Source organism: Miniopterus schreibersii (assembly GCF_964146895.1).
Source record: "Miniopterus schreibersii genome assembly, chromosome: 18".
Taxonomy (NCBI): Eukaryota; Metazoa; Chordata; class Mammalia; order Chiroptera; family Miniopteridae; genus Miniopterus; species Miniopterus schreibersii.
The window spans coordinates 25,076,185-25,099,861 of record NC_138121.1 but is presented as its reverse complement, the minus strand read 5'-3'; the positions used below and the strand labels follow the sequence as shown (position 1 = coordinate 25,099,861).

The 23,677-nt window shown below is 43.9% G+C and overlaps 1 protein-coding gene across 2 annotated transcripts in view; it reads right to left on the bottom strand.

Annotated features, from left to right (window-relative positions):
• CDH13 (cadherin 13) overlaps positions 1 to 23,677 on the bottom strand; it is a gene marked incomplete at its 3' end in the record, with an annotated part of 902,539 nt that overhangs the window by 192,115 nt on the left and 686,747 nt on the right. For both annotated transcript variants that reach the window (XM_081117876.1, XM_081117875.1), the window contains exon 7: positions 18,626 to 18,804. In XM_081117876.1, coding sequence (XP_080974002.1) covers positions 18,626 to 18,804 — 179 coding nt within the window. The remainder of the gene's footprint in view (positions 1 to 18,625; positions 18,805 to 23,677) is intronic.

Sequence of the window (23,677 nt, the reverse complement as noted above, 5' to 3'; positions counted from 1 at the left end):
GTGAAATGACTTGCCTAAAGCCCTCGCCAGCTGACCCAGAGCTCACCGGATGCTAGTGGGCTGTATGAGCCTGGGCAGGAGGTGACCTCTCTCGACCTACATTTGTATATGTCCAAATGGAGTGTATGAATGTCCTGGGGCTGCCATAACAAAGAACCCAAACTGGGTGACTTAACAGGAATATGTTCTTTCCCAGCTCCGGAGGCCAGAAGTCAGGAATCAAGGTGCCAGCAGGGTTGAATCCTTCTGGAGGCTCTGAGGGAGACTCTGTCCCAGGCCTCTCTCCTAGTGTCTGGGGGTTTGCTGGCGATCTGGGCCTTTCTAGGCTTGTAGACATCAGTCCAGTCTCTGCCTTCATTTTCACATGGCATCCTTCCCATATCTTCTGCGTGTCTCTTCTTTTTTTAAGGATAATACCACATTGGATTTAGGGCCCACCCGAATGCAATGTGACTTCATCTAATTATGGTTGACTCTTGAACAACATGCGTTTGAACTGCTTGGGTCCACTTATACGTGTTTTTTTTCCAATTGACTCTTGTAGTTCAAACCCACATTGTTCGAGTCAACTCTGAGGTTGGGAATCTGCAAATGTAGAGACCTGACTTAAGTTATACCAGATTTTTGAAAGCACTGGTGGTCGGTGCCCTGACCCCCACATTGTTCAAGGGTCAACTCTGTATCTGCAAAGACCCTATTTCCAAACAAGGTCACATTCTGAGGTTCTGGGGGAACACGAACTTTTAGGGGACACTATTCAACCAGTAAAGAAAGTGATAATGGCACTTAATCATAGGGTGGCTGTGAGGATTAAATGTATGTAAATAAATACAGGGAGCAAAGAGCATTGCCTACCACACAGTAAAAGCATGATAAACGCTTCTGTGTCAGTAGCTGACCCTAAGCCCAGATTGCATTCCTACACAGCACACAAGATATTTTCATTCTAATGTCAATGCTTTTAGCTTCTGGTGACAAACTTTTAACCTCCAAGACAGTCCCTATAGGACACACAAGGCAAATTTTAGCCAAAAATATTCTCTTACCTCTTATGCCCTTCACTTCTCTACTTTTCGTCTAAGTCTTTACCAACTCTTTGGAGACTGGAGAAGGGTTGGAAAAAACTGATCTGGAACCTGACTCATGCTGTTGTTTGTCTTTGCACCCGGTAAAGAAGCTTGTGCCTTTTGGAGGTGTTTTCCAGGTGCATAACTGCCATCGATCAGAGTGAGGAGGTCCTGAGAGTTTGTAGCAAACCGCATTTCTGGTGCTTCGTAGCAGCCTTTTCATCTGGCTTCCTGTCCTCAAGGTCTGAGTGAGAGGCTGTGTGATTAAGGCCATCTTCAGGCCTGACCATTTATCTCTGCACCATGCTTCGCAACTTGGGCAAAAAGTAAATCCAACTCAGCTTACTTTGTTTCAAAATCCATTTCCTGTGGTACTAGCAAGCATTACAGGCTCAATGATAATTCTTGAATTGTTTTACCAGCCTAATCCTGGAGCTTAAAATGAGGTCCAACCCAAAGAGATCTGGGCTTTTCTTTCTTGCTCTATTTTTGTCGAACCTGTGAAATACTTCCTGGATTTAGTTGGCTCTTCAGGATCAGGATTTATCAGTGGTTCTCAATTGCCAGTGACATCGTCTGGAGGGTTTGTTGAAAACAAAGATTGTGGGTCCCCACCCCCAAAGGGAAGCAAACAGAGTTTTCTTTCCTAAGGGGTTCCCAGGTGCTGCCAGGTGCTGCACATTTGGAGAACAATCTAGATCAATGTCTCCATGAATGCTCATTTGGAATGTATTTCTTCCCCAAGTACCCCCCCCCCCCCCTTAAAGTACTTTTTGGTGCTACTAGCTACCACTTACTGAGGGCCAAACACATGCTGTAACCACTAACCAGGCATTAGCGCTGAGAGGTAGGTGCTTTTATTGGCCCCGTTCGAGAGTGCGGGAAATTAAACAACCTGCCCAGGCCCCCAGGCCAGGAAGCGATGAACCCCAGAGCCTGGGTCCTCAGCGCTGCTGGCCTTGGGCTTATTTCTCATTGAACATTCAGCATCCATTGTTAGTATTCTAGGCTTCCGACCTTAACCCCTCTTTTTTCCTTGATTCTCCATCTGCCTCCTATCACAGCTGAGATACTTTCGTCTTGTTCTTAGTATCCGACACTACGTGATGTGATGCATATCTGCCACAGGGTTTGGACTGCTCCTGAGCAAGACAAGCATAATGAATTGGTCCACATGGTTACACTTACTCAAGGTTCTTCCCTCTGAGCTCATGGCTGCCTCTTTCTCTGTGAGTGTGTATGCCGGTGAATGAATGTGTGTGTGTGTGTGCGCCTGCATGTGAGTGAATTAGTGAGTGTATGAACTGTCCTTTCTTTCATGAGAAGATAATAACAATGTTGCAATTTTTTAAAAAATATTCTTACTTGGCAACATTAAAAGTTGGTAGGCATTCTGCCAGTTCTCAAAGTTTTTAAGGAGGAATTTTTGTGGCTGTGAAATTTTAAACCCTGGGAACTGTGGACCTTTATCACTGATGCTGTAAAAGGCTTTTAATAAATGTAATTGTTCTCATTTGACTGTTCCAGGACACACACACACACACACACACACACACACACACACCCCTTTTCAAACTGAGCATCTACACAGGTGGGTGGAAGGAAGCATGCTATTTGGGTTAGAAATTCTGGCTCTATCTATAGGTAGATAGACAAACACCCCAAGCCCAAGCTGGAAATGAAACATTGGTGTTGAGGGCACCGGCTTCTATTCCTGTCCCCTGGGTCTCTTTCTTTCTGTGGGAGAATCGGGCAGGATCTCACAACTCCTGCAGCCCGTAACGCTTTCCTATTCCCAGGGTTATTGTTAGCTGTCAAAATACCTATACTGTAATTTCCTGATAACATTTTGAGAAATGGAAACTTTTGCCAAAGAAAGAAAATTATCCCCTCATTGGTATGTTGTGTATTTTTAATATTCTGTCAGATTTAGTCCACTTATCTCTATAATTTCAAATCTTACTGTACCATTTATAGGCAGCAAAAGAATTTTCACAGGCAAGTGAAGTCCAATTGAGGGATGGCGTGTTTATCAGTTTCCTCAAAATGTCATCTAAATTCATATTTCACATTCTAAGATCTGTGCTGTGTCCTCTCTCCATCTCAGAGAGCAAACAATTACACACATCCAACTATCACTTCTAATACGAATAAAAATGTTCTTCACTTTATCTGCTCTAAACCAATATCCCTGAAGAATTTAAATATCTCACTCTTTTTCTGTTATCTCTTACAAAATAGCCCCAAGAGAAACCCATCAGATACATTTCAGCCATCCACTCAGACGGCTACTGGGCTGAGTCAAGAAATCAAATACCATTGGTAAAACAAAGAGAAAACACTTTTAAAAAATCCATTAAGGTGAGTTAATGACAGACACAAAGGAGATGTGCCCACAGCATCCTACTAGAGGCTTCCAACACTCTGTCCAGGTTCCTGCCACCGGGCACCTGCTGGCTGTGTGACCTGGGCAAGCCATCTACCCTCTTTGAGCTTAGTCTACTCTGATGTACTGTGAAGAACACAGCAATCCCCCAAAACCACAGGGAGTAAGACTTAAAATGAAATTTAATGAAAATATTTAGCCCAATGAATGGCTCATAATGAGTATTCAATAAAAGTTAGTTTCTATGATTAGTATTCTTTTTTATTGCCAAATTAGGACTCTTTGATAACTCAAGTTTGTTTCATTTCCTCTGACTTCCTAATTTTTGCCTTTATATGTTTTCTTCCCTCTGCCAAGAACAGTCATCCTCCCCCTATTCCCAGAGATAGTTATTTTACTTTCTAAGTTAGAGATCAGCAAACTACGGTCCACTCGGCTAAATCTGGCTCGCCACCTGCTTTTTAAAATAAAGTTTTATTGGAACACAGCCATGCTCATTTAATTACGTGCTGTCTATGGCTGCTTTTGTGCCACAATGACAATGTTGAGTACTTGCAACAGAGACCACATGGCCCACAAAACCTAAAACAACTGAGGAAATCAGAAAAGACAGAAAATGAGAAAACAAAACAAAAAATAAACCAATACACAGGGCAGTGGTGAGCTTACTGTTGTGTATTAGTTATCTGCTGTTACGGTTCTCTTGGTGCCCATGCTCAGAAGAAGGACCATTGTGTTGCTTCTGAATGTAGAAGGCAGCAGTCCAGGAGATGTTTGGATGATCAAAAATAGAATTTTTGGGGAAAGGGGCAGATTTCACTGTAGGACAGCTCTCATCTTTGAGCGGTCACAGAATTCCTCCTTCCTTGCTCCTGGCACGGCCTTATATTGTAGCAGTAAGCACGGAGGTACTTTTTGCATTTGAGACACATTAGTTCGGTTGAACAAAGGTTAGAACCATGACTTATTTATTTCTGCCATTCCAGCACTTGGCACAGAGTACGCTAGAGAGGAGATGGACTCAATAAACACTGAGCAACTCAATCAAAGGTTCAATAAGCACATGTTTTTCTGATCTATCCTTGAAGATCATGGATGACATGGCAAGAATGCCCCCACTCCTGCCTCCCACTCCCAGAGAAGACATCACTGATCAACTACTGAAGAAACGGCATGCGACTCAGAGTCCTTCCCCGCACAGCTCTCCGGCCAGCCGCTGACAGCCTTCGGAGAAGCATACAGTTAATCTATCTTCCATGTCCGAGTGTGCAGACTGTGGCCGCCTCTGCGTGTGGTTACAACATTCACCAGCCAAGCAATGCACTACTCTAACCGAATATCCAGGTTGCCGTTCCCTCCCTAGAACCAATTGTACTAAATCAGTGCTTTCATTTGGGGGCAACACAAACCTAGGTTGACAGTTCACAATCTGATGCGTTTTCTCATTTCCTTTGCTGTCAATTACGAGAATCATCGGGAGGTTGTGTACTGAAGCATCCCTGGAGACCCATCACGTGTGGGCTGTGACAGGTAGACCCAGGGGAGGCAAAGGCACAGAGTGGCCATCAAGAATGCCTCTGTCTATTGAGATGGAGAGCAGGAGAATGAATCCGAGGGAAGGGGGAGCATTAAGCAAGGGAGATGAAGCTTCTATTCAATTCCTATAAGCTGAGGTCTTTATAAGTTTTATAAACCATAAGGTTGTCTTCTAGATGTCAAGATTCCCCCCTCCCTATGGCCTATGCCGTTCTCTCGGCAGCCCAGGTGAGTAGATGAGGCAGAAGCTCCGGAGTCAAGTCCCGTTCCCGAGCTCTCCAGCATGTGAATCAGGCGAGTCATATCAGTCCTAGGGATTCGTTACCACTACGGTAAAGTGTGTGTGGTAATCTAGAGAGTGTTATGACCCTAATTTATGCCTGGCTGAAAAAATTGGTGCTGTGATTGTCCACGCTACAGATGTCCAGGGTTGAGTACGGCATAACCTCCCTCACATATATTAGATAACCTAACACCAAGAAGAGGTGAGAATGCAGAAGCCTCTCAACTCTTCCTTGCCCCAGAGATCCAGAAAACTAGAATTAGGACCTGAGGAGTCTTCTACGGAGAAGAAGAAGTCTGCAAAAACAGTTCATAAGAGAGAAAAAAGATCTAAAGAAATTTAATTTTGCTTCTTTTGCTTCTTACTCTCCATAAATAGAGAGGCCGTTCATTGCATATCAACAGTTATTTCTATAGGTGTTCTTTGCAAAGGTCAAAAGAAATTCATTTCCCATGGCTCTCTTATGAACACAGAAACACATACCATAACATGTCTATTAAGCTGCCTGTTGGAACTGGTGAACGAAGAAGTGAGCAGCTGGTCAGCGTGTGTCCAGGTGAGGAAAACCCCAGTTGTGGTTGTGTCGCTTAAAGAAACGAGAGTCTCATCACTGCAGGTGAGGAGGTTTTGACATGATTTACTTTAATTTGCCCTTAAAAGTATTTTTTTCCTGACATTTGAAATGTTTTGCCTGTGGCCTTAGCAATATTGGCAGAGGCCATGATGCCTGGTAAGACTCCCACTGTTTGGTCGACGAATAAACTGGCTCTTGTAGAAACCAGTCTCTGAACTCAAAGGTGACAGTCCTGCTGTCCCTCTGCCCACTGCGGTGTGGTGTCCTAACCTGAAATCCTCTGCCCTCAGAACCCAATACAACTGCTTTTTAAAATGGTGAATAGAATTGCATTTTTATTATCCAAACAACACATGGTCACTGCACCCAAACTAGAAAATACAGATAACAGCAATAGCTAACCCACACCCTCTACTCTTCTAAGTATGTTTGTAACAATTCATTTAATCCTCACAACAACCCTTTGAGGGAGGCACTGTTATGATTCCCAGTTTACAGGTGAAGAAACTGAGGCGCAGTTCCAACGGAAGGGGTTTGTTCTCTATATTATGCTACTTCCTTCCATCCAATGGAGCCTTCTGGAGCATTAACGGTGATGTGCGGGAAGAGTATTTCCAATGACATGGAAATCATAATTATGGCTACCAGTTACTCCAGCTAACATTCCCAGAATTACAGAGTTCTTGTGAATAATTTCATCTGGCTCCAGACTCAGCTCAAGGAAGAGCTCTCTCATCTGGGAAGTCTTCCCTCCGCACCCTGTTCTTCCTGCTATCAGGGCTCTCACATAACAAAAACAGTCATTCTAAATGGGTTCATCCAGTATTTAGTGTATGTGTAGACAGCACTTTCTGTTTTATTACTTTTGGGTTGAACTAGTTGCTTTAACTATTGTAACCAAATTTTGAGTTTAGAATTAATTAACAAGTGCCTGAAATTATCTGTTTCTTAATCATGGGAAATGGACTGTTCTGACAAAAAAAGAAATAAGATCCATCATTCATGACCTAATTCCTGTCCCTATAATCCAACTTCAAGTGTGATTAATAGGTGTGATCAATATTTTGAGGGTGGACCTCAGATATAGACACGTGAATACATGCATCAGTCAACAGATGAAAGTGATACTATCCGACCATTCTGAGCAATGGTTCAACAGATCAGGGTTGGCCAGTGATGGCCCATGGGCCAAATCCAGCCCACTGCCTGGTGTTTTTTAAAAAAAATATATATGTTTTTATTGATTTTTTTAGAGAGAGGGGAAGGGAGAGGGAGAGAGATAGAAACATCCACGATAGAAACATAAGACGGCTGCCTCCTGAACACCCTCTAGTGGGGATTGAGCCCAGAACCCAGGCATGTGCCCTGACTGGAAATCGAACCAGCGACCTCTCGGTGCCTGGGAGGACGCTCAATCCACTGAACCACACCAGCTGGGAGCTTTTTGCTTTTTTTAATGGCTATACTTTAAATGGTTATATAAGTACCTACATAATATTCTCAATTTTGCCTCTTGTCCCCCAAAACCTAAAACATTTACTACCTGGCCCTTAAAGATAAAGCATGCCTACGTCTAATCTAATAGATATCCTGTAATTTGAAGTCTTTTCATTGTTGAATGTGACATAGAGCCATATATCCAACAAAGTTGATTGTGCCTTTAGAACAACAAGTAATATCATCACCAAACTTGCATCCTATAGAAGAGCACAGCAAATGAGACACCCCCTTTAAACAAAACTGAATGAAATGTGGATCCGAGGCATTCTGAGATGTCATCATTACTTGAAATTGTCTGCTGCTAGCTTGCCTTAATCTGAGTGTTTCAGCTTCCGATCATCTCCCCTTAAAATGCTTTACAATGAAAGCATCCCACAGCTGTTGTAATAACCCTGGTCCTGGCTAGAAGCCAAGCGTGTTAAAGGTAAGTTTGAAATAGCTACTTTCCAAAGACTCTCAACCAACTTTTCCTAAACAGTGGTTGTCCTCAATATGGTAGAAGCAAAGCTTTTCCCTATTTTCTCCACCGGTTTAAAGTCAGAACCGAACTAGATGGTCTTTTTATATTGGGAGGGTATCTCTCCAACAAGGACCTCACAGGGATGTGATTGAGAACAGTGTTATTTCAGCACAGTAGCTGGAAAATCTGTCAGTGAAGAAAATCAGGCCTTAACATGCTAATCACAGTTCTTGGCTGATAAAGGGAACTAAACTGCTCTCCAAAGAAACTTTTTTTCCAAAAAAGAAAAACTTCAGTTTTATAGGGTACTTTACATAAAATAAGATGGAGAGATTTAAAATGACAGAAAAACAAAAGTACTCTAAATTCATCATCACACTTATTTTAAGTAATTTTACCATATAAAAACAAAAAGAGAAAGGAGAAAAAAAAAAGCTTAGACAATTAAACATCTGTTAAATCCAAAAGGATGAATCCCTCTTAATGACAAAGTTGAGTCTCTTGATTCAACATGTGCCAAGTAACTACTGATTGTCTAGTACTTTAAGATGCACAAGAACAGAAGACAGAAAATAGGCTGTGTCTACTAATCTAATGAACAGCTTGGGAATTTAGATTCAAGTGGTAACTCCTTGTCTCTCCCCTTGAGAATGCTAGAAATCTCTGTGAATTAAAACCCATCATTCGCCAAGCATTCTTGTCTGCCTCTCAGTAACTTTCCTTTCCTACTGATCTCTCCTTTCACTTATCAGCTTTCTCTCCAAGTCACAGCTCTAAGAACACTGTGTTTAATGTTTAAATATGGTTGGTGATATTGCATTTACAGTAGGATATACCCATGATCTGTAGGATGACATTTGCAATTTCTTTAAAAAAAAAACAACTTTATTGATTTCAGAGAGAGAGAGGGGGAGAGAGAGAGAGAAACGTCAATGATGAGAGAGTCATTGATCGGCTGCCTCCTGCAGGCCCCCAACTGGGGATCGAGCCGCAACCCGGGCATGTGCCCTGACCGGGAATCAAACTGCGATCTCCTGGATCCTAGGTTGATGCTCAACTGCTGAGCCATGCTCGGCGGGGCCATAGGCTGACATTTGAAGCCCTTTGCAATCTTGTATCAACTCCCCACCCTTTCCTGGTATCTGTCTACAGGATGCCCTCATTTCCCCGTCTTTCTTCTAGTAACATATCAATGTGCCACGCCTTTGCTTATGCTGTTCCTCTCCTGATGATGCCCTTCCGTCAACTTCTTCACGGAAGGTTTCCATTCATCTATCAAGGCTTTGCTCAAACAGCATATATTTGTGTGTATTTGCTATTAACACATCTGCTCTACCTCCTAACCAGGCAGCTTGATTTTTGCATCCCTGAAGTTCAGCATTGGTAGGTGCTCGACACATGTGTGTCAACATCTGTTCCTGAATTTTGGCAGCTAGATTACCTTAGTGTTTCACTGAATCAGTGTTTTGATTCTCTGCTGTGTGGGCAGAGTGTAAATGTACTTCCTTCACGCTCCTCCTTCAACCTCATTGCCCATCATGAAAATAATTATTATCAACTAATATTTACAGGAAGATAATTAATCTTCCCAATAAGCCTATGAGATAGGAAGTGTGATGATCCTCATTGTGGCAGATGAAGAAACTGAGGCTTAGAGAGGTTAAGTGACCTGCTCAAGTTCTCACATCTGATAAGAGGTGGAGGTAGCTCTGAATCCATAGTCTAAAGCCAGCACTCACACCCTTGGCCCATGACTCTCAGATCAGGTTTCAGCTAAGGTGAGGTCACACTAAGTGACGAGACACAGTCCTTCCTAACTTTCATGGGTTGATAGGCCAACCTTGGAGGTGTGGGGAGATGGTTAGAGTCACCAATAGAGCTCTGAGACTCATCAAGGTCTCCTGCTAGAATTTATCCAGAATGGAGAAGTGAAGGATGCCACAAAGTAAGGCCCTGATCTCTCACCCCACTGCCATCAGCAGGAGGCCTGCGTGCTTGCAACTGGACTTCAGACCCCAGGGCTTAGCATTCTACCTTAGGTATGTCCCATTTCATTTTATTTGCTGACATAACAGAGCCAGTGTGATTTACATAGGGTGGCTCGCCATCTGTGTTTCATTTGCAAGGACAATGTGTTGTTCTAAAAATAATAAAAATTTATTTACACCTACTTCTCCCCCCCCCCATTTTCTCAGCATCAAGTGATATAAAAACATGGAGGAAATTATCCCAACAAAAATATTTATGAGTAAATACCTTGCAGAAAAGATGAGGATGCCACTCTCTAAATAATTCTGGTCCCACCCACCAAGACAAAGAGAGGGGATATTCCTGACAGCATGATTGAATCGTGTACAATTGCTGCCAATGTTTTAAACATGATGATAACGAGAAAAGTATTAGCATTAGATCAGAGCAGCTGAAAATATTTATTTTCCTGAGAGTACGACAACTACTTCTAGCTTTCATTCAAGGCATGGCAGGAATGCTATTCCTTATTACAGCGATTTTCAACCAATGTGCTGCAAGAATTTAAAAAAAGAAAATATGTCTTTATTGATTTCAGAGAGAGGAAGGGAGAGAGAGAGAGAGAGAAACATCAATGATGTGAAAGAGTCATTGATCAGCTGCCTCCTGCACGCCCCCTGCTGGGGATCGAGCCCGAAACCCGGGCATGTGCCCTGACCGGGAATCGAATCTTGATCGCCTGGATCCTAGGTCGATGCTCAACCGCTGAGCCACGCCCGGCCGGGCTGCAAGAATTTTTAAAACATGCAATATCTGACTATTTAGTTAGGGGCACTGACCTCTTTCCCTTAGATTGTCAAATAAAAAAATGACAACAGCCAACACAAATGAATCAAAATTACACCTATTTTTTTGGTCACATTGGCAAAAAAATATAGTCTATTTTTGGTGTGCTGCAGAATTTTAGTAATTAGTGTGCCACGAGGTGAAAAAGGCTGAAAATTGCTGCCTTGTTACTACTACTTTATTTTTAGGCAGCTTGACTTGATGTCATTTTCATAAATGTTTTTAGTATGTTTCTGGAGATATACCCTGTGCGACAATACTCTAACTTAAATCATCTTGACCAAGCACATAGTTCTTTCGACTTGCAGCTACACGTCCAATTTCATTGATTATTTTGCACGAGATGTTGCCCCTAAGATTCTTTAGTTTTCTTTTCTGACATATTCAAGGACTCCTGGATCTCTCATAGCAAAAAATGCACAGAAATCTAAAAATAAGTCCTTATGTGCCACTTACTATGGAACGAAGGAAGGAAATTCTCTCTGTTTTCATAGTTGGCCTAGAAATTGGGGCATGATAAAGCTTCAGAAAGTCCTTTAACAGCTGAAAAGAGAAAATAAATTATGCTCATGGTCCTAATATTTTTTATTGTATGTACATTTTTATGGGTAGGCTATCACTTTCCTTAGATTATCTGGAGGGTATCACATAATAAGATAAAGGTGAATTCAAACAAAGATAGCAAAGTGCTCAGCTCAAACTCCTTAAAAAGACTAATGATATTCTCACAGTTCAGGTGTTAAGATGGTGTTTTAAGGGCCTTTTTTAGAAACTGTTTCCATTTGGAAAAAGAAAAAAAAAGAATGACAGAAAAATAAGAAAAAATCCCCCCAAAACTTACCATTAGTTACTCTGAGTAGTTGCAAATTGTGGCTATGTTAAAAAAGTTGGCAGATTTCAGCTGATGAATTTCAGTCTAGCAGCCAAGATGATCAACTAAATAAACCATTTATCAAATGTTAGGAACCTTTATCTGATTTTATTTTGTACTGCAGACAGACATAGTTTAAAACCATAGACAGACCTGTCAGAATGAGGGGCTGAGTATGTTTATAGAAAAGAATAAAACAGTGCCCCAAATGAACCCAATTTTGTTTAGTAGGATATATGGCTCTTATTTTCTCTAAATGTTTCTCCAAACACTTAAGCAAGAGACACAGCTCCTCATGCTCACCCTATCCTATGGTAGTTTTTAGAGCCCAGCGCAGTTGCCCACACAAGGCAGGTGCAAGGTGAAAAAATTCCATTACTGGATGATTACACAAGAGCATGACCAAGCTCTCAACTAAAATAAAATAATTTCCTCTGTTTACATTCCCACGCTAGAATGTGGGTCTCGCAGTAAGTTCTCAGATAACTTGTTAGATATTTACTCATAAATATACACACTGAAGGAACATAGGTCATTCATTGATCTATCCATCCATCCATCCATTGAACAAATCTTTTCTGAGTGCTTATTATTTATCTGGCATTAGGTTGGGCAATATGAATAGAGATGGAGCAGAGATCCAAAAATCTCTTTCTTCAGGAGGTGTATGCTCTGGTATGGTTTTAGAAGAAGTAAATGGAAGAGTTTATAACGGAAAATGCACCGTGTTTCCAAGTGAAACTTGGTATCTCAGCTTACCACTGAGCTTACGGTAAGGCAAGGGCAATGAATGGTCACTGCAGCTGCTCTCACCACTCAGCTGAGAATCTGAGGAAGTGCAATAAACCCAGCCCAGCATTAGCCAAAGTGGAGAGGTATGACTCAGAACAAAGCGAGCATGGTCTCACTATGGAGAGATTCTTCTTTGATCTGTGATGTATGGTTAGAAACGGTATGTAAAGTTCTCACCAGTAGTTGATGAGAACTGGAACCTGGTTTGTCAGGAGCCATAGAAAGTGTGACGAATGGCAGTGACTGTGTTTGCACAACGCTATTTGCAACATGAGTGGAGGCTGCTCACCTCTTGAAAAGGTGATATAGTTGGTAGTGCAGATGTCATTATCATCATCATTACTGATGAGGAAATGGGCTTACAGAGGTTAAATGATTTGCCCAAGGTCACACAGCTGGCCTGGTAGGGAACTGACACTCCCAGGCAGCATCCCGCAGGGTAAATGGCACAATGAAGGCATTCAGTAAGTGTTTTTTAGTAACTATCGTCTCAAGGTTGGAAAAGACATTATGGATATAATCTTTGCTGGTTACCCGCTCTTACAACGTACTACTACAACAGATACAGGTAATTACAATAGCTCATATTATTTAGAATGGACAACGTGCTTTACGGATTTTGACAGATCTGACCCATGCCAACACTTGAGCTGAGGTAGGCGCTGTTATTCCATTTCATAGATGAATAACTAAGGCGCAGAGAAGTCAAGCAGCTCACTGTTACAGGCTGAGTTGTGTTGCCCCCAATATATAAAGTCCTACCCCCAGTACCTGTGAATGGGACATTTGGAAATAGGGTCTTGGCGGACATAAGCAAGTGAAGACAAGGTCATCGGAATGAGTCCTAATCTAGTAGGACTGGTGTCTTATAAGAAGACGCAGGCATGCATGGAAGAAAGGCAATGCAAAGACACAGCGTGAGAAGCAGGTCATGAGGGAGGCGGAGACTGGGGTATGAATCTGCGAGCCAAGGAATGTCAAGGATGTTGGCAACTACCAGAAGCTAGAAGAGGCAAGGCAGGAGCCTTCCCCAGAGCCGCCAGCACCTTGATTTCTGAGCTTCAGAGCTGTGAGAGAATACATTTTTGTTGTTTTAAGCTACCTGGTCTGTGGTATAGAAGTCCTAGGAAACTCATACACTCACCTAGACAAAAACCAAATAAATGATGGGGCCAGGATGCTGACCCCAGACCAAACCTCCTAAGTCTTCAGTACATTGAAACATGGTCTCCAAGGGGATTCTCCAATGTGCTACACATTTGAATCAGCTAGTTTTTTTTTAAACTACTGAGGCCTGTGCCCTGCCACCTGAGACTCTGATTTTATGGATCCAGCCTTGTCTGGAGCACCAGGTTTCTAAAGCTCCTCAGCAAAGTTTGAGAACCACTGTGCTAGTTGATTCGACTTCTCACCACCTGGGACCAATCAGAAGAAATCCACCTCCTGTTTCCAAAGGCCAGCCCTCCTTACACACAAAGGCTCCCCTCCTGTTCCCTCTAAGCCCCTCTTTTTTCAGGCTACACATCCCTAGGGGGTCCACTGTTCAAAGCAGGAGCTCAGTCAATGGTGCTGCTCCAGAGGACTCCTGAATCACAATGCGTATAAATGCACCAATTTTGGGGGAAGCGAGACAGTATAGGTTAGCTTTGAACATGGTGGAAGTTGGAACTGACCACTGTCACTTCCACTCTATCATTTTCTACATAGCCCTGGTGTTCTCCCCAAAGTCACAGCTCAGTGGGGGAGGAACATCTCAAGAACTCTCTCCTCCACCCACTCCACCCAGCAGATGGCATCTGCTGGGCAATGCTGGCCTGTTAAATGGGCAGCCAGGTCAGCTGATGATTGTGGTTAGGATGGAGGGGATCATCTGTGGTTCTCGGGAGGTGGGGAAAGTGGGTGGGCTGCCTTCTAGCATTTTCATGTTACCCAGGATGGATGAGAGATGGGCAGTCTTGCTCCTTTATGTGCTCTGGGTCCAGAGGCTGCACCCCAAACACACCAGGAAATTCAGAGAGAAGCAGCATCAGCTGAGCTGGACCCTTGTTACCCTGTCAGACAGTGTGGCCTGGGCACAGAGAGATCATACATTTCATGCTGCCTGCCACTCTCTTCCTTACATCCTTCTTTCCATTCCTTAACAAAATATTTTTTGAGCATCTCACGTGTGCTAAGGACTGGGAAAACGTCAGGGAACAAACTGGATGAAATCCCTTTCCTTCGGGAAGTGTGGAGAGGAGCAGATTAGTGAGGGCACCCGCCTCACTTGACCTCACTTGGGACATCCTGGGGAGTGAGGGGCGGAAGTAGAAAGGGCAACAATCAGAATGGTGACATATTGCCCCTATGGAAAATAGTATGGAGGGTCCTCAAGAAATTAAAGATAGACTACCATATGACCCAGAAATTTCACTTTTGGGTATTTATGCAAAGAAATCCAAAACACTAATTCAAAAAGATATATGCACCCCTACATTCATTGCAGCATTACTTACAATAGCCAAGATACTGAAACATCCTAAATGTCTATCAATAGATGAGTAAATAAAGATGCCCCCCCCCCCCCACACACAGTGGAATATTACTCAGTCATAAAAAAGTAACCTTGCCATTTGGAACAACGTGGACGACCTAGAGTGCATTATGCTAAGTGAAATAAGTCAGACAGAGAAAGACAAATATCATACGATTTCACTTATACGTGGAATCTAAAGAACAAAATAAACAAACAGAAGAGAAACACTTACAGATACAGAGAACAAAACGATGGCTGTCAGATGGGAAGGGGTATGAGCAAAATAGGTGAAAGGAATTAGGTACAAGTTGCCAGTTATAAATAAAGTCAGGGGATGTCAGGCGCAGCATGGGGAATATAGTCAATAGCACTGTAACAACTGTATCTACTGTCAGATGAGCACTAGACTCATGGGGGGATCACTTCCTAAGGTATATACTTGTCTAATCACTATGTTGTACACCTGAAACTAATATAATATTGTATGTCAACTGTAACTGAAAAATAAATGTTAAAAAGATCATTTACTGGTGTCTTTGACCGTCTTCATTGACAAGCTTTATTACAAAGTAAGTAACTGAAAGGCAGGGAAGATACATAGGCAAGTTCGCAGAAAACAGTGCATGTCGATTCCTGGAAGTATTTGTGAAAGGAAAGGTACTAAATGTAAAATCAAAATGAAAAAATTTACATCATATCTATTTAGTGCATGTCAACCAGCCGGTGTGTTTCCGGAGCCTCCATTCCTAACAAGGTGGGGGCTGGAGGGGAGCAAACTACTTGTACAGTCTCAGGGGCCCCAGCTGTAAAGGGGTCCCTGACTTATTTGTTTACACTCACAAAACTCAACACCCAAACAGGCTATATGAAGTACTGGGAGTGAAGACAGGGCGACTAAACTTAAAATCACCTGGAATCAAACAAAGTTTGTAGAGCTCCCGCAATGGAGTATTTTCTTGACACAGCAGCGGTGCATAAATCTGTGTTAAATATTCTGCCGGGTGGTCCAGAAGTAGACATTTAAAACTACCCTAAGACAGGAAGCTTACTCTGAGGGTCTCCAGAAATAATGAAGAGTGATTGCCCAGTCCTGCTGAGGGAACCTGTCAGATGCGCAGGAGCCATAGGAAAGGCAGTGAGATGAAAACACTGCAGACTGTGGGAAGCCCGACTGGAAGTCCGTCTGCTGCGCGAGTTCTGTCCCTTTAAAGAAGAGTCACTGGGAGTCACATTCTCCTTCAGCGAGCTTGCCGACAAGCAGCTCAGGGCAGCACGAGAGAACAGGCGATCTCGCCTAAACCCAGGGATGCTCCCTTTGCTGACGCTGCCTGGGTGAGCACTGAACTCCAGGAACCCTCACAGAAAAGAGACACTCTTCATTCATTTCCATTGATTTTCCAATTCCTGTTAAATTGTGTTTCTCCCTTTTTTTGGAGCTGTTTATGTGTGTGGCTAGAAATGCTTAATTCAACTCCCATAATTATATACTCATTGCAACTTAACCAAAACCCAAATGAAAAGATAATGAGCTTGAAACACATCTGTCACCAAAACAAACCTTAAAAAATGGAATAATCCACTGTATTATCACTTTGATTTATAGAGACAGAACATTTCCTATAGGTAAAAAGAGAACTGAGAGGGACAAATCACTGCACTTTATCTCTCCCTTTAAGAATTTTCAAGTACCTTTGGGAAAATCAGGGGTCTGGCCAAGCTGGGGGGTGGGGTGGGTGTGTGTGTGTGTGTGTGTGTGTGTGCATGTGCGCGAGGGCACGTGGGTGCTGGGCGCATGATAAAGACAGAGTTGGAAAGTCATTACTTGCCTCCACAGAAGATAGTATGGCAGTCAGGCAGTCATATAACAGGGAGGGTTGCAAGCAGAATAGGAGAGAAAATGAAGGAAATTGACTCAATATGTTCTCTCCACCCCCCCCCCCCCGCTTTCCTATTTTTAAATAGAAACAATCATGTTTTTCAAGTGACAACCACAGTTTCAATGCAAACTTCATCCTCACCGTCCCTTGCAATAATTTCCCATTTCTAGCTATTTCCCTCCCCTCAAGTATAAAAATCTAGCATCACTGCCAATTCATTCTTGCCTATGTGCCAAAACTGATATACTTAGAATTTTTTAAGGAGTGCTCGAACTGTACTAGGCCATGGGCTACATACATGCAAACATTCTCTGTTCTCAAGTAATTTACAGTCCAGGCCAGCGTTGCCCACAGGAATTTCTATGACGATGGCAATACTCTATAACTGTTCTGGCCAGTCCAGGAGCCACTAGCCACAGGAGGCTACTGAGTACTTGAAATCTGGCTGATCTGACTGAGAACCTTTTCACATTTAATTTCAATTACTGACATTTAAATTTAAATAACTACATGTGGTTATAGTGTTGGACAACACAAAGAGGAGGGGGATATTCTTTAAAGAGACAAATGACAACTTAAAGGAGCATCTGTAAAATGCCATGTGGCAGCTACCAGTAAGTGCAGGCAGAGAAGAGAGAAAGAACAAGACTGGAAGACTCAGGCGGGGGGACCGCTTCTCTGAGCTGTATCTAACCAGCATCTTGTGAGGAGCTACAGCATGGGAAGCAGGGAGGGGAGGGGAGGGGGGGGAGAGGGGAGAGGGGACGGGAGGGGAGGGGAGGGGAGGGAAGGACATTTCTGACCCAAGATCTGTTTAATCAGGAACACCGAGGGGAATACGCACAGAGCCCATTAGGGAAACCCAGCCGTTCCTGCAGGGCACATGGTGCTTGTGGAGGGTCAAGGTTGCTACTCATGTCTGTGGGGTAATGTCAGGAGCAAGAAATTCCAGGATGGGAGCAGATTTGGGGTGGGAAGAGGGGCTGATGGATAGATGGATGGGTGGGAGTCCCTAAGTTGGTTTGGTATGCTGTGTTTGAGGGGTCAGGAGGCTTTCCTACTGAAAGGAGTCTGCAGTGGCCTACGGGACAGACCTGAACCTCAGGAGGAAGGGCAGGGCCAGGGGGCACATGGAGGAGGGGTCATACCTGGAGCAGAAGCACATGTCCCACCCGAATGGGACAGCTGCCACCAGCTCCATCTAACTGTTACATCTGATGTTACCAATGATCCACATACGGAAATTAGGTCCCAAATTTCCAGAATTTCTGACTTTCGGACAGGCTATAAGTTGGGATTTTAAAAAAAGAAATATCAAATCTACACACTTTGACATGGAAACTAATGTGAAAACTTTAAAACACCCTGGGAAAAACCAGAGAGAGAGCATGGACTGATGAGGTCCACGTGTCACTTGTTTGTGACATGAGACCTAGAAGAGGGGCGAGGACACACAAAGACGACCTGTCCGGAGGAAGAGAAGCCACGGCTGAAGGAAAAGGGAGGGTCTGGGGCGGACAGCGGTGAGCACAGCAGGTGTCCGGGGGCAGAGAGGTCCGAGCACGCAGCGCTGACAAGGAGCGCGCCGCTGACCCTGGGCAAAGCCTCCCTCCCATCTCCTTCCTTCCCCCTCGGTCCCCTTCATGGCAGGACGGGGAGGAGAGGAGAGGAGTCCACAACCACCGGGTCCTCAGAGTGAGTGGTGGCTGAGGAATCAGAGGCATTAGCTTAAGTGAACTCCGAGAACTCTAGATGACAGGGCTTTTTACAGTGTGTGTTTTGGTCCACAGAATACCCATTTCCCTTTATAGATTTTTCCCATGCAGCCCTGTGTAAATATCTCATTTCCACCTTTAGGACATAAAGTGCCACTGACTGTAGCCCCACACCCCCGCTTGTGTGAGACACACATTTGATTCTCATGAAGAAGGTGTGCGACTTTCAGCTCACCTCCCGGTCCAGCAGTGCAGGTGACACAACGGTGACGATGTCGCCTTTTTCAGGATCGATGTAGAACATGTTGGGAGACGGCTTGTCAGGCGTCTGCTGGCGGATGTTATACCGCAGGAGGGCATTATCCGTGGCCGGGTCGTCCGCGTCGAAGGCCGTCATCCGCATCACCGTGGTCCCTAAGTGGGCACAAGAAGACAGGAGGCGGTCATTCGCAGACAGCAACAGGCAGAGCCCCTGTCCCCTAGCTGGGCGATGGCAATGAAGTGATATGCCAATCGCTTTCCAGATTAAAAATGGAAAGCATTTCTCCAGCTCCATTATGTTTTAGCTTTTAGACCTCCTTTCTCCCCACTCCATCACCTTAAAAGATCTGAAATACAGAAATCTTTGCTATTCAGCAGATTGACAGCTTAATTTTTCCTTCTGTTGATATGCTGATCACTTCTATGGGGTTTCATTCTGTTGGGGATGTGGCTCCATGACAATGGCCTTCATTTTAAAAGCTCTTATTAAGTGCCTACTGCATGTGGGGTCCCAGTCTGGGTGCTGGGGAAACAGATGGGTGCTGGCCCATTCCATGGTGTCCAGCAGGTCAGACATTAGTAGAAGAGATAGCATATAAAACTGTAGAAATAACAAAGCATATCATGTGCATTGAGAGAGGGTTCACAAATATGGAACAACCTCATCTAACCTGGAGGTCAGGAGAGGTCCCTGTGCAGATGCCTAAGGGGTGAGTAGGTGGAAGCGAGGTGAAGGAGAGGGACATCAATGGGAAAGGATATTCCCGTTAAAGGAATGTGAGCAAACGTTAACTGTGTGCCATCTGTGTGGCAGCCACACTGTCCTAGGCACTTTAGATTAAAGACACTATAAGGACGAGGGTGACATGAGCGCTATTTGATATGTCAAGGGTTGACAGGGTGTCAGATACGGGGTCTTGCTCACACACAGCTGATGTGAAGGGGAATTGGTATGGAGACTTTCAAGGTCAACTGAGCAGCAACTAGTAAAATAGCATTCACCCTCTTGGCATCTACCCTTGAGAGACAGTCACATAAGGGGGTTTTGCAGGGTGCCCACGGCAGGATTATCCATCCTGGAGAAGTACTGGGAAACAACCTAACTGTCCAAAAACAAAGGAATTGCTCATGTGTTCCCCACACTAAAGAATATTTTCAGCAGTTTAAGAAAGGTTATAGATCTAATGTGTTCTAACACAGAGGGCTCTCCAAGATACAGTATTAAGTGAGAACTATCAGGTCGAAGGTTATCCATAGCATGGTATAGTTTTTGTGAGCCTGCCTGCACACGGGAGATTCCACAATACTTCATGCATCTATTTTGCAGGTGGAGTTTATGTGCCTGAGTGCATAGAAGAAGGTCTATTAAGGTGAATTTCACGTGGGTTATTTGTGGTGGTTAAATCTGGGAATGGAGGGAGGGGACTGGGACTAGGTGAGGTGATGAGGGAAGATTTTGGCTCAGTCAGTAATGTCGTGGTCCTTTTTATAAGGAGAATATATTGCTTTTGCAATTAAAATCTAATTGAAAAGGATCATAATGATAAATACTTATGGAAGCATAGTCTAGAGCAGAATCAGGCACATTTTCCTGATGGTCCTGGCAATTGTGAGGCATCATATTTAGCTCAGGGTAACCTGTCCAACTGTAATTTTTCATGGCAGTTTACTCTTCTACGAATACAGGGCCCCATCTGATTCTGGATGCTCCCGGATCCACAAAGTGTGAGATAACTGGTAAGAGACAAAAGCGTAGACCTGCTGTTCCTAGCAGGAATATTCGCATACAAAAAACACTGAAGCTTCAAGGAAACAGAATTCATCTAGCTCAGCCACCAACCCGGTATTCCTTTCACTCACACAACAGTGGTTCTCAAACCATCAGAGCCAGTTTATCTTTTCCCACGACTGGAATCAGATGATCGCCACGAGGTCCGATTGATCAGGCAAACAAGGGGGACTCTGACCACCCTCAGGTTGGATTGATTTGTTAAACGGTCTCAGTTAATTTCACCAGTGTTGCCATTAAGTCAGACGCACCAAGATGCATTGTCTATGGTGTCTTGTTTCTTTGCCCTTCTTTGCTTCTTTGTGAAACTGTCACAGAGCAAACTGCAGAGTCTAGGGCCACAACAGAAAATTCTTGCCATACGCAGCCCCCTTACCTTGCCCCTTGCCTTTGGAAGGTATCAGCAAACCAGTTGGCTCTCTGTTTTCCCTTAAGCCACACTGTGGGATCAGGGGTCTTTTTCAACCCAGGGTCCAGCAGCCACTTCCAGTTCATCAGCTTAACATGGAGAGTGACACTGACTTGCTTTCCTGGCCTAGGATGCAGGCCTACTACAGGAACCTACATCAGAAATCAGAGGCAGGTTTCAGACCCACAATCTCACCCAGGGACGTGCTAAGAGAGGTCTTTGTGGCCAAAGGCATGGAAGGGGTCCTCAAGCCCACCAAGTCCACACCAAACAGTCTCGGTTAAGTATGCATGGCCCAGGGCCTTGCACTCTGTTAATGTCTAACGAATGCTTGATTGATGGAATCCGTGTCCTATTTAATCTGCCTTTAATTGAACTCAGAGACAACAAGCAAAAGAGTACAAAAATGAAGTCATCAGGGCTTTCAGCTGCCATGGTCTGCACTAAAGTAACTAGAGGAAGGAAAAACCACCTCTCTGGTTGATGGATTTTCAGTTTTCACCAGGAAAGTCATTGATAATGTCTTTTTTGGTTGTTATTTTTACAGATTTGACATGATGTAATAAAAGGTTATCCTGGAATATTCCCAAGGTTACACAGAAATGCTTTACATTTTAAAGAATTGTTAGAGAGCAAGTGAACATGGCCACGAGTCCTGCCTTTGTCTTAACCCAGATGTGAATACTGCTTGGGTTTACTTCTGAGGCCACCGCTATGGAGACTGAACAGTGCCTATGTCATGTAAAGAGGTTTGCAGCACTTGAAGAAAACAACTCTGAGGTAACAGCTCTAGGTTCTGGTGTTTACTAACTATGTGAATTTGGACAAGTTATTCCACTCTGCCCTAGCCTCAATTTCCCATTCGCAACATGAGGGTATTCATAACACTTTTTTCTTAGCTATTGTAAAGAAATAATGGGATAACACATTACAGAACTTGGTACAGTGCCTGGTGCATTCGTGCCCTGAGGAGGATGCCTTTTATCAAATCTACAGTGCACGCAATGGCCTCAGACAAAGGAGCTCACAATTGTCCACTGAACCTCGAACCCAGGATGGTAGGATGAGTCCTGGAGCCCATTATTATCTCAGTGTCATACAATTTAGGAAACGCTGGATTAGAAGGTTTTCCCTCTCCCTGTCATCTCGCCCATGGTCTGTTTCTAGATTTGGTTTTCTACTATGGAGACCACAACTCTATACCAACACACACACACAGATGCACACGCGCGCGCGTGGTCCTCTAGTTTTCCTGGAGGACCAAGGCTCTGTCCTGCGTCCCAGGCCATTTGGTGCATCCAATATCTTGCTCTTGCCAGCCCTTCCCTGGGGGCTGGGTCATGATGTTCATACTTTCAGGTTCTACAATGGTTGGATAAACCTTCTAATCCAGCTTTCCCTAAATTGTACGCAAGGACTCTGGCTCCATGGGTTCAGCAGAGAAACAAATTTGGGAAATGTGGTAACCTCAGTTAAGCAGGTTTTCCCTCTCGGAAGACTTCTTAGTGGCCTTAATAAGCAAGTGAATATAAAAAATCTCTGAAAAAGCAGAATCTGCAGCATTTCCCAAACTTCTCTGTTGATGAACCTCTTCATTTAAAGAACATCTTTATGTGATGGGCCACATAGTCCCAAATTTGAGCCCTTGGAGGGTACAGACTGTGTTTTGTTCATCGCTGTAAGCCCAGTATCTGACACATAGTAGGTCTTGTATCAATATTGTTTGAATAGAGCTGCATTCTTGTAATTCACTGTAGTTTTGCCTTATTCCACACTGACCAGAAGCCATGGATAACACGTCTACTGAAAAGAGTGGACAATGTTGTCTGGGCATGTCACAACCAGGCATGCTTCACTGCCTCCTCTGAGCTCTTTTTTGCCCATTGGAGGCCCTGTTGGGACTGGATTCAGCAGTCATACACCAATTCCAAGCCCGGGGGATGCTCAGCAGGTAAGCATCAGGATAGCTGTCCTAATCGCCTATGGGTGGCATCTGTGCCTGACTCCTTGTCTAAGCCCACCCCTGGACTCTAAGAAGAAGGGCTCATTCATTTCCATCAGCCCAGCAGCCTCACATCAGTGCTTATCTCATGCCTGTGAGTACTTCCTGATGGCAGAGAAATGATAATTATATATGATAGACACGGGTGTGGGTCCTCCACACAGTACATTTCAGTATTCTCCACTGTCACAGTATTCTCCTGTGTCAAAATAAATGATACCCTGTCACTCCCAGAGCCAGGTCCAGAGAACTAGCAGTGGCCCCTCCAAAGCAAAATAAAAGAATTACAAGCTGCTGGTTGCAAGTCTCAGGCCGGGCCATTCATTTTCTTTTGTTGAAGGACACTGCCGCCATATGACAGGCTGATAAACAATTACGACTGTCTTGGTCAGATAGCCCCTTCCTCTTGGCTGTATTTCTCTGATTAAAGGAGAGTGCCGCCCATTGTCATGACCTTGAAAGTTGGTTTGAAGTTGAAGTTTCCCTTCCCTGTGACTTCAAACGCAGCCACACCTTTGAGAATCTGAGTGCAGATCTGAAGGTGAGGGGCTCTTTTCAATCTCCACGAAAGCTCCCCCGGTCTCAAGTGGGAGGCTCAGTGCCACAGGTGATGGAATTATTCTGTTCTTGAAATTTTGTTGATTTCATCCTAAAACATTTTCTTCACATGATCAAAAGTGTCAGAGTTTTTTGTTTGTTTTTTTAAAACCATACTCCCATAATCAAATAGTATATCAAGGCAAGGATGTTCGGGTCTCTATTTGGCTGGATTTCTGATAGCACAGTTGGGGCCAATGTATCTTTCCAGGGAGATGCATACTACAAA